Source organism: Hyla sarda, chromosome 4 (assembly GCF_029499605.1).
Source record: "Hyla sarda isolate aHylSar1 chromosome 4, aHylSar1.hap1, whole genome shotgun sequence".
Taxonomy (NCBI): Eukaryota; Metazoa; Chordata; class Amphibia; order Anura; family Hylidae; genus Hyla; species Hyla sarda.
This window is the reverse complement of record NC_079192.1, coordinates 378,507,180-378,523,261: the sequence shown is the minus strand read 5'-3', so window position 1 is coordinate 378,523,261 and position 16,082 is coordinate 378,507,180. Positions and strand designations below refer to the sequence as shown.

Sequence of the window (16,082 nt, the reverse complement as noted above, 5' to 3'; positions counted from 1 at the left end):
GTCTTCTACAGAAGAGACTCGCTCTTCCACATGTCTCACCCGATCCCGGAGATTATGCATGTTGTCACGATGCCGGCTGGCAGGAGGTGGATCCTCTGTGCCAGAGAGGGATTGGCGTGGACCGTGCTAGTGGACCGGTTCTAAGTCACTACTGGTTTTCACCAGAGCCCGCCGCAAAGTATCCACTAGCAACGGCTCAACCTCTCTGACTGCTGAAGATAGGCGCGGTACAAGGGAGTAGACAGAAGCAAGGTCGGACGTAGCAGAAGGTCGGGGCAGGCAGCAAGGATCGTAGTCAGGGGCAACGGCAGGAGGTCTGGAACACAGGCTAGGAACACACAAGGAAACGCTTTCACTGGCACAATGGCAACAAGATCCGGCGAGGGAGTGCAGGGGAAGTGAGGTATAAATAGGGAGTGCACAGGTGAACACACTAATTAGAACCACTGCGCCAATCAGCGGCGCAGTGGCCCTTTAAATCGCAGAGACCCGGCGCGCGCGCGCCCTAGGGAGCGGGGCCGCGCGCGCCGGGACAGGACCGACGGAGAGCGAGTCAGGTACGGGAGCCGGGGTGCGCATCGCGAGCGGGCGCCACCCGCATCGCGAATCGCATCCCGGCTGGAGGCGGTATCGCAGCGCACCGGGTCAGAGGATCTGACCGGAGCGCTGCAGTAGCGAGAGTGTAGCGAGCGCTCCGGGGAGGAGCGGGGACCCGGAGCGCTCGGCGTAACAGTACCCCCCCCCTTGGGTCTCCCCCTCTTCTTAGAGCCTGAGAACCTGAGGAGCAGACTTTTGTCTAGGATATTGTCCTCAGGTTCCCAGGATCTCTCTTCAGGACCACAACCCTCCCATTCGACAAAAAAAAAAGTTTTCCCTCTGACCTTCTTGGAGGCCAGTATCTCCTTTACGGAGAAGATGTCCGAGGAGCCGGAAACAGGAGTGGGAGAAACAAGTTTGGGAGAGAAACGGTTGATGATGAGTGGTTTAAGAAGAGAAACGTGAAAGGCATTAGGAATACGAAGAGAAGGAGGAAGAAGAAGTTTGTAAGAGACAGGATTAATCTAACACAAAATTTTGAAAGGACCAAGATAGCGTGGTCCCAATTTGTAGCTAGGGACACGGAAGCGGACATATTTAGCGGAGAGCCATACCTTGTCTCCAGGAGAAAAAATGGGGGGAGCTCTTCTTTTTTTATCAGCAAACTTCTTCATGCGTGATGAAGCCTGTAAGAGAGAATTTTGGGTCTCTTTCCATATGGTGGAAAGATCACGAGATATTTCATCCACAGCGGGCAAACCAGAGGGCAAGGGAGTAGGGAGGGGGGGGAAGAGGGTGACGGCCGTACACCACGAAAAATGGGGATTTGGAGGAAGATTCAGAGATTCTGAAGTTATACGAGAATTCGGCCCATGGTAGAAGATCTGCCCAGTCATCCTGGCGGGAGGAAACAAAATGCCGTAAATAATCACCCAAGACCTGGTTAATTCTTTCTACTTGCCCATTGGATTGAGGATGATATGCAGAAGAAAAGTTTAATTTAATCTTGAGTTGTTTACAGAGAGCCCTCCAGAATTTTGACACGAATTGGACGCCTCTATCCGAGACAATTTGCGTGGGCAACCCGTGAAGACGAAAAATGTGTACAAAAAATTGTTTTGCCAACTGAGGCGCTGAAGGAAGACCAGGAAGAGGGATGAAATGTGCCATTTTGGAGAATCGATCAACGACCACCCAAACAACAGTGTTGCCACGGGATGGGGGTAAGTCTGTAATAAAGTCCATACCAATCAGAGACCAAGGCTGTTCGGGGACAGGCAGAGGATGAAGAAGACCAGCGGGCTTCTGGCGAGGAGTCTTATCCCGGGCACAGACAGTGCAGGCTCGCACAAAATCCACGACATCCGTCTCCAGAGTCGGCCACCAATAGAAACGAGAGATGAGTTGCACGGATTTCTTGATGCCCGCATGACCTGCGAGATGGGAGGAGTGACCCCATTTGAGGATTCCGAGGCGTTGGCGTGGAGAGACGAAGGTCTTCCCTGGAGGAGTTTGCCTGATGGAGGCTGGAGAAGTGGAGATCAGGCAGTCAGGAGGAATGATGTGTTGCGGAGAGAGCTCTACTTCCGAGGCATCCGAGGAACGAGAGAGAGCATCGGCCCTAATGTTCTTATCGGCAGGCCGAAAATGAATTTCAAAATTAAATCGGGCAAAGAACAGAGACCACCTGGCCTGGCGAGGATTCAGCCGTTGGGCAGACTGGAGATAGGAGAGGTTCTTGTGATCGGTGTAAATAATAACTGGAAATCTTGATCCCTCCAGCAGATGCCTCCATTCCTCAAGTGCTAATTTAATGGCTAGAAGCTCTCGATCCCCGATGGAGTAGTTCCTCTCCGCCGGAGAGAAGGTCCTAGAAAAAAAACCACAAGTAACAGCATGCCCGGAAGAATTTTTTTGTAGAAGTACCGCTCCAGCTCCTACTGAGGAGGCATCAACCTCCAATAGGAAGGGTTTAGATGGGTCAGGTCTGGAGAGCACGGGAGCCGAAGAAAAGGCAGACTTGAGCTGTTTAAAGGCGTCTTCCGCTTGAGGAGGCCATGACTTAGGATTGGCATTCTTTTTGGTTAAAGCCACGATAGGAGCCACAATGGTAGAAAAATGTGGAATAAATTGTCTGTAATAATTGGCGAACCCCAAAAAACGTTGGATAGCACGGAGTCCGGAGGGGCGTGGCCAATCTAAGACGGCAGAGAGTTTGTCTGGATCCATTTGTAGTCCCTGGCCAGAGACCAAGTATCCTAGGAAAGGAAGAGATTGGCATTCAAACAGACATTTCTCCATCTTGGCATAAAGTTGATTGTCACGAAGTCTCTGAAGAACCATACGGACATGCTGGCGGTGTTCTTCTAGATTGGCAGAAAAAATCAGGATATCGTCCAGATATACAACAACACAGGAGTATAAGAGGTCACGAAAAATTTCATTAACAAAGTCTTGGAAGACGGCAGGGGCGTTGCACAGGCCAAAGGGCATGACCAGATACTCAAAGTGTCCATCTCTAGTGTTAAATGCCGTTTTCCATTCATCCCCCTCTCTGATGCGGATGAGATTATAAGCACCTCTTAAGTCCAGTTTGGTAAAGATGTGGGCACCTTGGAGGCGATCAAAGAGTTCAGAGATGAGAGGTAGGGGGTAGCGGTTCTTTACCGTGATTTTATTAAGACCGCGGTAGTCAATGCAAGGACGTAGGGAGCCATCTTTTTTGGACACAAAGAAAAATCCGGCTCCGGCAGGAGAGGAGGATTTGCGGATAAAGCCCTTTTTTAAATTTTCCTGGATGTACTCAGACATAGCAAGAGTCTCTGGGGCAGAGAGAGGATAAATTCTGCCCCGGGGTGGAGTAGTGCCCGGGAGGAGGTCAATAGGACAGTCATAAGGCCTGTGAGGAGGTAGAGTCTCAGCTTGTTTTTTGCAAAAAACATCCGCAAAGTCCATATAGGGCTTAGGGAGACCGGTTACAGGGGGAACCACAGAGTCACGGCAAGGAGTACTGGGAACCGGTTTAAGGCAGTCCTTGAAACAAGAGGGGCCCCAACTCTTGATCTCTCCAGTGGACCAATCCAGGGTTGGGGAATGGTGTTGAAGCCAGGGTAGTCCAAGGAGAATTTCGGAAGTGCAATTGGGGAGGACCAAAAACTCAATTTTCTCGTGATGAGGTCCGATGCACATTAGGAGGGGCTCCGTGCGGAGACGTATGGTACAGTCCAATCTTTCATTGTTAACACAATTGATGTAGAGGGGTCTGGCGAGACTGGTCACCGGGATGTTGAACCTGTTGATGAGAGAGGCCAGAATAAAATTTCCTGCAGATCCGGAATCCAAGAAGGCCATAGTAGAGAAGGAGAAGGTAGAGGCAGATATCCGCACAGGCACAGTAAGACGTGGAGAAGCAGAGTTGACATCAAGGACTGTCTCACCTTTGTGCGGAGTCAGCGTACGTCTTCCCAGGCGGGGAGGACGGATAGGACAATCCTTCAGGAAGTGTTCGGTACCGGCACAGTACAGGCAGAGATTCTCCATGCGGCGTCGTGTCCTCTCTTGAGGTGTCAGGCGAGACCGGTCGACCTGCATAGCCTCCACGGCGGGAGGCACAGGAACGGATTGCAGGGGACCAGAGGAGAGAGGAGCCGGGGAGAGAAAACGCCTCGTGCGAACAAAGTCCATATCCTGGCGGAGCTCCTGACGCCTTTCGGAAAAACGCATGTCAATGCGAGTGGCTAGATAAATGAGTTCATGTAGGTTAGCAGGGATTTCTCGTGCGGCCAGAACATCTTTAATGTTGCTGGATAGGCCTTTTTTAAAGGTCGCGCAGAGGGCCTCATTATTCCAGGATAGTTCTGAAGCAAGAGTACGGAATTGTACGGCGTACTCGCCAACGGAAGAATTACCCTGGACCAGGTTCAACAGGGCAGTCTCAGCAGAAGAGGCTCGGGCAGGTTCCTCAAAGACACTTCAAATTTCTGAGAAGAAGGAGTGTACAGAGGCAGTGACGGGTCATTGCGGTCCCAGAGCGGTGTGGCCCATGACAGAGCTTTTCCAGACAGAAGGCTGACTACGAAAGCCACCTTAGACCTTTCAGTAGGAAACTGGTCCGACATCATCTCCAAGTGCAGGGAACATTGGGAAAGAAAGCCACGGCAAAATTTAGAGTCCCCATCAAATTTATCCGGCAAGGATAGTCGTAGGCCTGGAGCGGCCACTCGCTGCGGAGGAGGTGCAGGAGCTGGCGGAGGAGATGATTGCTGAAGCTGTGGTAGTAGCTGCTGTAGCATCACGGTCAGTTGAGACAGCTGGTGGCCTTGTTGCGCTATCTGTTGTGACTGCTGGGCGACCACCGTGGTGAGGTCGGCGACAACTGGCAGAGGAACTTCAGCGGGATCCATGGCCGGATCTACTGTCACGATGCCGGCTGGCAGGAGGTGGATCCTCTGTGCCAGAGAGGGATTGGCGTGGACCGTGCTAGTGGACCGGTTCTAAGTCACTACTGGTTTTCACCAGAGCCCGCCGCAAAGCGGGATGGTCTTGCTGCGGCGGTAGTGACCAGGTCGTATCCACTAGCAACGGCTCAACCTCTCTGACTGCTGAAGATAGGCGCGGTACAAGGGAGTAGACAGAAGCAAGGTCGGACGTAGCAGAAGGTCGGGGCAGGCAGCAAGGATCGTAGTCAGGGGCAACGGCAGGAGGTCTGGAACACAGGCTAGGAACACACAAGGAAACGCTTTCACTGGCACAATGGCAACAAGATCCGGCAAGGGAGTGCAGGGGAAGTGAGGTATAAATAGGGAGTGCACAGGTGAACACACTAATTAGAACCACTGCGCCAATCAGCGGCGCAGTGGCCCTTTAAATCGCAGAGACCCGGCGCGCGCGCGCCCTAGGGTGCGGGGCCGCGCGCGCCGGGACAGGACCGACGGAGAGCGAGTCAGGTACGGGAGCCGGGGTGCGCATCGCGAGCGAGCGCTCCGGGGAGGAGCGGGGACCCGGAGCGCTCGGCGTAACACATGTCCTGTCTCCAGGGACGTGCACAGACATTTTGAAGGGCAGGGGCTCAAGTAAAAAAAGAGGGCACTTTTCATAATTTAAAACACGTCTGCCAGACTTAATGGGCAGATGTGCTGCGGCCCAGGGATACAGTGGACTCCCGCCAGGCCTCCTCGACATTCCTAGCCCCCATAAAAGTTGGTGTTTTTGTAAAATCGAATCAAGAACAGTTTCTCTGAGGTCTGCCATGTGTATGTACAGTTTGGCTGTGCTGTCAGTCTTATTTACAGAAAACATGTGACAGCTGCCCTATAATATACCGTATTATAGAGGAGATTTATACAAAACCTGTGCAGAGAAAGAGCGGTGCAGTCGCCCATAGCAACCAATCAGATCGTTTTGCAGAGAAGAGGGCTTTTCCTCTGCAAAGGTTTTAATAAATCTCCCCCTATATGCCCCGGTCTGACCTCTATATGACAGAACCCATCCCCAATCACCCATCACCCATCACCAATCACCCATCACCCATCCCCAATCACCCATCACCAATCCCCAATCACCTAGCACCAATCACCCAGCACCCATCCCCAATCACCCAGCACCAATCACCCAGCACCAATCACCCAACCCCCAGCACCAATCACCCAGCACCCATCACCCATCACCCAGCACCAATCACCCATCCCCAATCACCCAGCACCAATCACCTAGCACCAGTCACCCATCCCCAATCACCCATCCCCAATCACCCATCCCCAATCACCCAGCACCCATCACCCAGCACCCATCACCCAGCACCCAGCACCCATCACCAATAACCCAGCACCCATCCCCAATCACCCAGCACCCATCCCCAATCACCCAGCACCCACCTTATGCAGGAATCTCCACACAGCTCTGGTTCTTACACTGAAGAGATGGACACCACACAAATATATGCTTACAGTCTACAATATACAAGAGTTGGCAAAAAAAAAAAATTATAAATATACAAAGACGGCCGGGCATAGCACAGCATACAGGATGGAGGCAGGGAAGCTCCGCCTCCATTGCGCACAAGACTGACTTCGCATACTGGCAATGTGGGGCAATACCTAGAAAAGGGAAAGACCAATGTTTGTATACATGCACTGTAACCTAGTGTATTGGGTTTAGTGAGAGTAAACAGCCTGTCAGTTTCCCTTTAATTATATACCGTACCCCCCTTAATTCCCTATATACTGTGCCACCATTCATCTATTAATTCTCTATATACTGTGCCACCATTCATCTATTAATTCCCTATATACTGTGCCACCATTCATCTATTAATTCCCTATATACTGTGCCACCATTCATCTATTAATTCCCTATATACTGTGCCACCATTCATCTATTAATTCCCTATATACTGTGCCACCATTCATCTATTAATTCCCGATATACTGTGCCACCATTCATCTATTAATTCCCTAAATACTGTGCCACCATTCATCTATTAATTCCCTATATACTGTGCCACCATTCATCTATTAATTCCCTATATACTGTGCCACCATTCATCTATTAATTCCCTATATACTGTGCAACCATTCATCTATTAATTCCCTATATACTGTGCCACCATTCATGTATTAATTCCCTATATACTGTGTCAACATTAATGAACTATATACTGTGCCACCATTCATCTATTAATTCCCTATATACTGTGCCACTATTAATTAACTATATACTGTGCCACCATTCATCTATTAATTCCCTATATACTGTGCCACTATTAATTAACTATATACTGTGCCACTATTAATTCCCTATATACTGTGCCACCATTCATCTATTAATTCCCTATATACTGTGCCACCATTCATCTATTAATTCCCTATATACTGTGCCACCATTCATCTATTAATTCCCTATATACTGTGCCACCATTCATCTATTAATTCCCTATATACTGTGCCACCATTCATTTATTAATTCCCTATATACTGTGCCACCATTCATCTATTAATTCCCTATATACTGTGCCACTATTCATCTATTAATTCCTTATATATTGTGTCACCATTCATCTATTAATTCCCTATATACTGTGCCACCATTCATCTATTAATTCCCTATATACTGTGCCACCATTCATCTATTAATTCCCTATATACTGTGCCACCATTCATCTATTAATTCCCTATATACTGTGCCACCATTCATCTATTAATTCCCTATATACTGTGCCACCATTCATCTATAAATTCCCTATATACCTGTGCCACCATTAATGAACTATATACTGTGCCACCACTAAGGCTGCGTTCACACGTGCATATTTTCTGCTGCAAATATGCTGCAGACTTGCTTTAGCAGATTTCTCTTCCCATTGTCAATAGGAAGCAAAATCTGCAGCAAAAATAGGCACATGTGAACGCACCCTAAGGATCTATACACAGTGCCAGCATACATAAAAAATATAATGTTCCAACATAATGAAATATATATGCACTTACATTCCTCCAATAATTCCCTAATAATGTGCTTCATACAATAAATACAAGCACATAACATAAAGGCACATACAGTACATAGGTAATATACACACATACAGTACATAGGTAATATACACACATACAAAAAGACACTTTGACACATAGATACAGGTACAAATATACATTAAGAAACATAAATACACAGACACACATATAACATGGAATATATACTAAAAGATATAGTCAATAAGCACATCATACATACAGGTACACACATACAATCACTCACAGATATATACACATACATACATAGATTCACTTGCTCATATATATATATATATATATATATATATACACACACATACATAGATTCACTTGCTCATATGTGGGAAGCCTTTAAGGCTGAATTTGTGCAAGGGGCGTGAATTCCCACGCCCCCGCACCTCTAGGCGGAGCCATGATGGGGGCACGACTATAAAACGCCCCTCCACCATGCAGGCGGGGCATACGAGTCATTTTTCGGAAGGAGTGGGTGTGTGCAGGGGGCGGAGTGGTTCCAGCACGGTAAGCCCGGGTTATCCCGGTTTCATAGCAGCCACCCACCTTCTAATGTTCCCCTCGCCCGTGCACCGCCACGCTCCCGGTGTCCGCCGGGGAACCTCGCCCCATCGTCCACTCCCTCATGCGGCATCCATTCCCTAGCAGCAGCGGCGGCAGCATTCACAGCCGCCCCGTGCGCTGCCTCGTGCCTCCCGGTGGGTGTCCGCGGTGGTGCAGCGGCCCGATCGGCTTTCCACGGCACGGTGCAGCACGGCGGTGCCACGTGGGAGGCCGGTCACGTGCCTGCGACACTGCTCTGGCCTCCGCCGGCGTCCCGTTTACTCCTGCGGCGTGTTCAGGTATCTTGTTGCTGGGGCAGCGCGGTGGGGTCACGTGGTGCGTGCGGGGTGGTTCAGAGCAGCGCAGCCTGCTGGCGAAGTTTGGAACTGGCCAGGCGGGCTGCCGCTAGTCAGCGTGCAGGATACGGACAGTGGCCTCGCTAGTGTGGGGCTTGCCTGTGCCCTGCTTGGGTGTGCTTTGGGGGATGGGCTGCTCCTTGGCATGCTGAGGTGCCCCCCCCCCCAGAGGATACCCTCCCATATTTCTGATGTAGACCACCAAGTGAAACACACTGGTTGTCCTGTGGCACCTTGAATTCACTGCAGAATATTCTTCACATGTGCATGCATGAATTACAGAGTCCGTGCCTCAGCATTTGTCCCATAGCTCTCACAGCATGCTTACCGTTGCAGTCATTTATAACATTGATACAGTGCAGTCATTTATAACATTCATACAGTGCAGTCATTTATAACATTCATACAGTGCAGTCATTTATAACATTCATACCGTGCAGTCATTTATAGCATCCATACCATGCAGTCATTTATAACATTCATACAGTGCAGTCATTTATAGCATTCGTACCGTGTAGTCATTTATTGCATACATACAGTGCAGTCATTTATAGCATCATACCGTGCAGTCATTTATAGCATTCATACCGTGCAGTCATTTAAAACATTCATACCGTGCTGTCATTTATAGCATTCATACAGTGCAGTCATTTATAGCATTCATACCGTAGTCATTTATAAACTTTCATACTGTGCTGTCATTGATAGCATTCATACCGTACAGTCATTTATAAAACTTTCATACTGTGCTGTCATTGATAGCATTCATACCGTGCAGTCATTTGTAGCATTCATACCGTACAGTCGCTCATAGCATTCATACTGTGCAGTCACTCATAGCGTTCATACCGTGCAGTCACTCTTAGCTTCCATACCGTGCAGTCCCTCATAGCCTCCATTCTGTACAGTTACTCAGTGTTCATACTGTGCAGTTACTAATAGCAGCCATACCGTGCAGTCACTCATAGCGTCCATACCAGGAAGTCACTCATAGCGTTCATATTGTGCAGTTACTAATAGCATTCACACCGTGCAGTCACTCATAGCGTTCATACTGTGCAGTTACTAATAGCATTCATACCGTACAGTCACTCGTAGCTTTCATAACGTACAATCACCTATAGCCGTGATTCCGTGCAGTCACCCATAGCTGTCATATCGGGCAGTCATAGCGCCCATACCGTCCAGTCTCTTAGCATTCGTGCGGCATATTGCTTATACGCTTCCTACGCTCACATCGGTGACATGAGTACGGTATTCACACTCACAGCATCACTACTCTTACGACATCACAGTTCTACACCGCACGTAGGTTACAAACGCATACACGATCACGGCGTCTCACGCTGCGTGGGGGCGCTCGCGGCATATGCTCTGCATGCGTGGGCTACATGCGCCCTTAGGGAGACATGCGGAGCGTGCGGTCAGTGTTTGGCGCGGGGTGTGCGCCCATGGTGTCACATACTGTGGGTACAGTCAGGGTCGTGTACAGCTCATACGCCCGCAGTGTCACGCTTTGGGTAACAGTCAGTGTTGTACACAGTGTATACATTCCCACTGCCGTGCAGTGGGTACAATTTACAGTGTCGTGTAGTTAGTGTTGTTCACAGTACATACGCTCATAGCGTCACATACAGTAGGTACAGTCAGTGTCGTATAATACTTACGCTCGTAATGTCACATACAGTGGGTAAGTTGCAGCGTTGCATACAGTACATACGCTTAGTGTTCATGTTAGGGGTACAGTTCAATGCTGTGTACGGCACATGCGTTCATGGTGTTATGTACAGTGGGTACAGTTAGAGTACAGTATGCAGTACTTATGCTCACAGTGGCATATGCAGTAGGTACAGTTAGTGTAGTATGTAATACATACGCTCATACTTCATATGCAGTAGATACAGTTACCGTTGTACACAGTACGCACGATCATAGTGTCACATGCAGCAGGCATGGCCAGTGTTGGATACAGTACATGCGCTCTTAGGGTCACATGCAGTAGGTACAGTTACAGCATGGCATGCAGTACACACGCTCACAGTGCCATATGCAGGAGGTATGGTCACATTGTTTTATAACAGTACATACGCTCACAGTGTCATATACCAGCAGGCACGGTCAGTGTTGTGTATAGTGCACGCGATCATTGCGTCACATACAGCAAGTACAGTCACAGGGTTGAATGCTCATACCACCAGCATCGCTTATGTGCTCGTCATTGTCATGTTGCACTCACGTGTGCCTTCCATCTCATACGTGCTGACGTGTCTAGCTTCATACTGTGTTATCGTACACATGCTCATAGCTCATACAGGTCATACACGCATAGCTTCACACGGTGTACACTACACATAAATTCATAGCGTCATACTGTTCAGATGTTCATTGCTTGTACGGTACAGGCACAAGCAGTTACTCTCCACATATGTCTGGCCATTACACTTCATATGTTGTGTTTTCACGGAACATACAATTGTAGCATTCTACGGTACATACGCTTGCAATATTGGTTATCACGTGGGTGTTTCCCGGTACATAGCAAATGCTGTATATTGTTTTACACTAACATACCTATAGAATTTAAGCACATGTTACAGCATTCTCCAGTCACTGGGTATAGGCTCGCAGCACGCATGTTGTATTTTCACTAAGTTAAGCTGATGTTGGGCATGATCATGGTTGCTATAGTGCTTGTCCTTAGTGTACTGTATGGTAGCAATCTGTGTCATGTTGTTATATTCCATTACTCGCGTACTCTGCTACAAGTCAGGCATATACGAGAGGGCTTCTCATCATGTTCATTCCACATAGTGCTGTCACAAGCTCACTACCATAAGTAACATACTATGCACACATTAGTTTCACCACGCTTATTTTGCTCTGCAATACAGTTGATGTACAGGCTATTGGCTTCCGTAGCTGACAGGATTCATGTACATCACCATAATAACTGCACGTAGTCACAGTTTAAGCGTCCGTATCTCGTCACACACTCACTAGTTACCTTTCGTCTTGTCCACACTCACTAGTTACCTTTCGTCTTGTCCAAGGGAATGCATAGGTCTTTGTCGCTGGAATATTCTTATGCATATCGTCATGTCCTAAAAATAACTACGTCACGACACATAGGTGGTTGTACCAGTCATACCTGCCACGTCTGCGGCAGGAGGCACTGCTTATTAGTTGTTACAGACACGTCTTTAGAGCTACTACCTCACGATCCATAGGTGGCTTTGTATTCCAGTCATGCCTGCCACACCCGCAGGGGGTGCACTGCATAGTTGTTACTGACTCATCTTCAAAGCAACTACGTCATGACACATAGGTAGGGGTATACCCGTTATGCCAGCCACGTCCGCAGGGGGGTGCACTGCATAGTTGTTGCTGACACGTCTTCAGAGCAACTACATCATGACACATAGGTAGTGGTATACCAGTCATACCTGCCACACCTGCAGGGGGATGCACTGCTCAGTTGTTTCTGACACGCCTTCAGAGCAACTACATCTCGACACATAGGTAGTTGTATACCCGTCATGCCTGCCACGCCTGCAGGGGGGATGCACTGCATAGTTGTTACTGACTCGTCTTCAGAGCAACTACATCATGACACATAGGTAGTTGTATAGCCGTCATGCCTGCCACATCTGCAGGGGGATGCACTGCATAGTAGTTTCTGACACGTCTTCAGAGCAACTACATCACGACACATAGGTAGTGGTAGACCCGTCATGCCTGCCACGTCTGCAGGGGGATGCACTACTTGGTTGTTGTTACTGACACATCTTCAGAGCAACGACACCATCATACATAGGGGTCCCACATCGTCGTCTCCTGCCACACCTGCAGGGGATTTACAGCATAGTCAATGTTTCCCTTACTCAAGTCGTAAAGTTTATAAATTTCACGACGCACAAGTGGTCATCGTCTCGAACCAACCGATCTCGTCCACGCTTGTCAGCGTCACGCAAACTTCCGTCACGTCCACAGACACTAGGGTTACTCAAGACCTGTCACACCTACAGGTACGAGGTTCGAATCAGGTTTGTCTCGTCAGGCAAAACGTCAACGCAAAGACCTGTCACATCTACAGGCACCAGGTCGCTTAAATGCCTGGCAAAATCTACCGAGGGTCTGTCACATAGGTTGTGCGTCACCAACTAACAGTGAATTTTTGCCACTTATTTAGCAGGGAGTGGAGGACACGTCATGCCTGACAAGCTTTATTGGTTTCCCCTTTCTGCAAGGCACAGTAGGTATGTCGACACGCACGAATCAGCTAGTACGTAGTCAGGTCCCGTTTCCAGTGTCGGGCCGCACGTAGTAGGCATGAATAACATGGCTTTGCTACATCAAGCACTGCCTCTTGTGTTTGCTAGCCAGCAGGCATAACTCTTGTTTCTCTAGTTCAGTTATTACAGTTAGGGGAGATAGATATGACTAGTGTGTGGCCTTGGTCGTCATGGTTAGGAACAATGTTATTAATTCTACTTATTGATTTTTTGCCCTCTATAGGCGTGCCCTCATATGCGGTTTTGGGCACAACTCAACCGCTTCGTTAGTCTTTCTCTTTTTATAGGTGTACAGGGTTGCATGTAAAGTACAGTCTCAAGTATGAAAGAACTTCATCCACCTGGTAAGTCAATGTATAGCCGTGTATAATTTGTATTCAAATGTTGCAACCACAAGAACGAATGTAAGCCCTGTGCACAAGTGGGAAGCCTTTAAGGCTGAATTTGTGCAAGGGGCGTGAATTCCCACGACCCCGCACCTCTAGGCGGAGCCATGATGGGGGCACGACTATAAAACGCCCCTCCACCATGCAGGCGGGGCGTACGAGTCATTTTTCGGAACCCTCCCAACCTGCCCTTATTTTCATAATTTCACCATAGGGCATGCCCTCTATAGGCGTGCCCTCATACGCGGTTTTGGGCACAACTCAACCGCTTCGTTAGTCTTTCTCTTTTTATATGTGTACAGGGTTGCATGTAAAGTACAGTCTCAAGTATGAAAGAACTTCATCCACCTGGTAAGTCAATGTATGGCCGTGTATAATTTGTATTCAAATGTTGCAACCACGAGAGCGAATGTAAGCCCTGTGCACAAATATATATACACACATACATACACACACATACATACACACACACATACATACACACAGACACATATATACACACATACATACATTCACTTGCTCACATATATAGGCATATACATAGAGATAGACACACACACATATATATATACATACACACACTGACATACAATATATATACAATATATATTTACAGTTACTTACAGTAAGGCCCCAGCCATCCCTCTCTGCACATACATAGAGATAGACACACACACACACACACACACATATATATACATACACACACACATATACACACATACACACACACACATACAGTCACTCACATATATTTACAGTTACTTACAGTAAGGGTAGCACAGGCTGAAGTCTGGACATGCTGTGGGCGGGGCTTCTCTCTGCCTCCGCTCCTCCTGTCTCCTCCGTGTGGAGAGAAGCAGAGAAATGGCAGATAATGACAGGGTGAGTGGCGCCCCCTTGCTGCAGGGAGGGCACAGCACCCTCCATTAAACCACATACAAATCTCCCCAGCAATGGATCCTTTTTACTTCACCTGTCACCCTAAGTCTGCAGCTCCTTTTGTGAGGGCACTAGAGGGGCAGGTGAGGAAAAGGGCAGGGGCTCCAGCCCCCTTTTAACCCTATGTGTGCACGTCCCTGCCTGTCTCAGTAGGCCAATGTCCACTTTAACTTATTCCAGCATACTGGTGAGCGAGGTCTTACAGGCTGTGATGGCTGTTAACAGCTGCGCAGAGACTTCACCTAGCGTTAGTTCGCCCGAGTCTGCTGTCGGCACTGAGGAGGTAGAAGGGCGGGAGTCAAGCGCAGCGGCGGCCTGTGTAGCATGTGAATATTCAGCGACATCTTGGTCTTGTGCGCGCGCAAAACTTTGCAGCCTCGCCGCCGCTCTTATTAGAAGGCATAATGGAGCCCAGTGACCCACTGTGGTACCGAAGCCTCTGGGGGAGGATCAGGGAGTCCAGGATTATGTCAGGATACCGAACAACACAGATTCAGTGCGGAGCTACGGCAGCATGCGTCCGCTCAGCTCAGCGTCCAGGCCATCCCCCCCCAACTCTGTTTTTCTAATCCTAGATAACCCCTTTTAGGGTAGGTTTACACTATGTTTGTGCCCCATTAGTCATATCCGTTGGCATCCTGCCGAAAGAGGGAGGTCTATGTATTCTGTTAATGGGGCGCAATGAACCTCAACCCCTTTCTATAGCTCAATGGAGTCTCCTTGTGATTCCGTTTGGGTCATATGAACTATTTAAAAAGTGCAGCGGGCCGCGTTTATGAGTCCGCTAAAAATAGCGCATACTTTCCTGAACTAAGTGACTCTTTTTGGCCATTGAAGTGAGTGGGGTTGGCTGCTCCTGTTAAGGGTACAAACAAACTACGTTTCTGCCACCGTTAATCGTATCTGTCGGCATACTGCCGAAAACAGGACGCCAATGTATACTGTTAATTTGAGCAGCGGACCCCATTCGCTTCTATAGCTGAACAGAATCACTCTAGTGACTCCGTTCGGTATGTATGCGCTATTTTAAACAGTCCCATGGCGGGGAGTATTGCACCCTTAAAATGGTGCATAGGTCCTAGAAGTGAATGCGGCCCTCTGCTCCCATTAACAGTATACGTTGACATCCTATATTCAGTGGGATGCTGATGGATATGACCTACCCTTAGAATAGTATGAACCTACCCTAATGAAAACCTGTGTAGGGGAAAAAGTGGTGCAGTTGCCCATAGTAACCAATGAGATTGCTAAGGCCTTTTTGCTAAGAGGCCTTTTAAAAAATGAAAGAAGCAATATGATTGGTTGCTATGGGCAATTGTGTCACTCTTCCCCAACACAGGTTTTGATAAATATCCCCCTGTATAGTTAGGCTAAGAAGGGGTTAAGCCACTCCACGCTGATTGATGATAGAATTCACTAGTGACCCTTAATGATACACCTCACACCTGACATCTCCCGTCCTATCACAGAGCGGCTCTGGTATCATTCACAAGGTATAAAGCTCCA

At 48.3% G+C, this 16,082-nt stretch overlaps 1 protein-coding gene across 2 annotated transcripts in view; it reads left to right on the top strand.

Annotated features, from left to right (window-relative positions):
• The window catches only part of LOC130367090 (zona pellucida sperm-binding protein 4-like), a 50,753-nt gene that overhangs the window by 23,502 nt on the left and 11,169 nt on the right, over positions 1–16,082 (top strand). Inside the window, exon 1 of one of the 2 annotated variants that reach the window (XM_056569479.1) lies at positions 15,901–16,069. The exons of the other annotated variant lie outside the window; for it this stretch is intronic. Coding sequence (XP_056425454.1) covers positions 16,006–16,069 — 64 coding nt within the window. The 5' untranslated portion in view covers positions 15,901–16,005. Of the gene's footprint in view, positions 1–15,900; positions 16,070–16,082 lie in introns of those variants that run through there. 2 annotated transcript variants of the gene reach the window in all.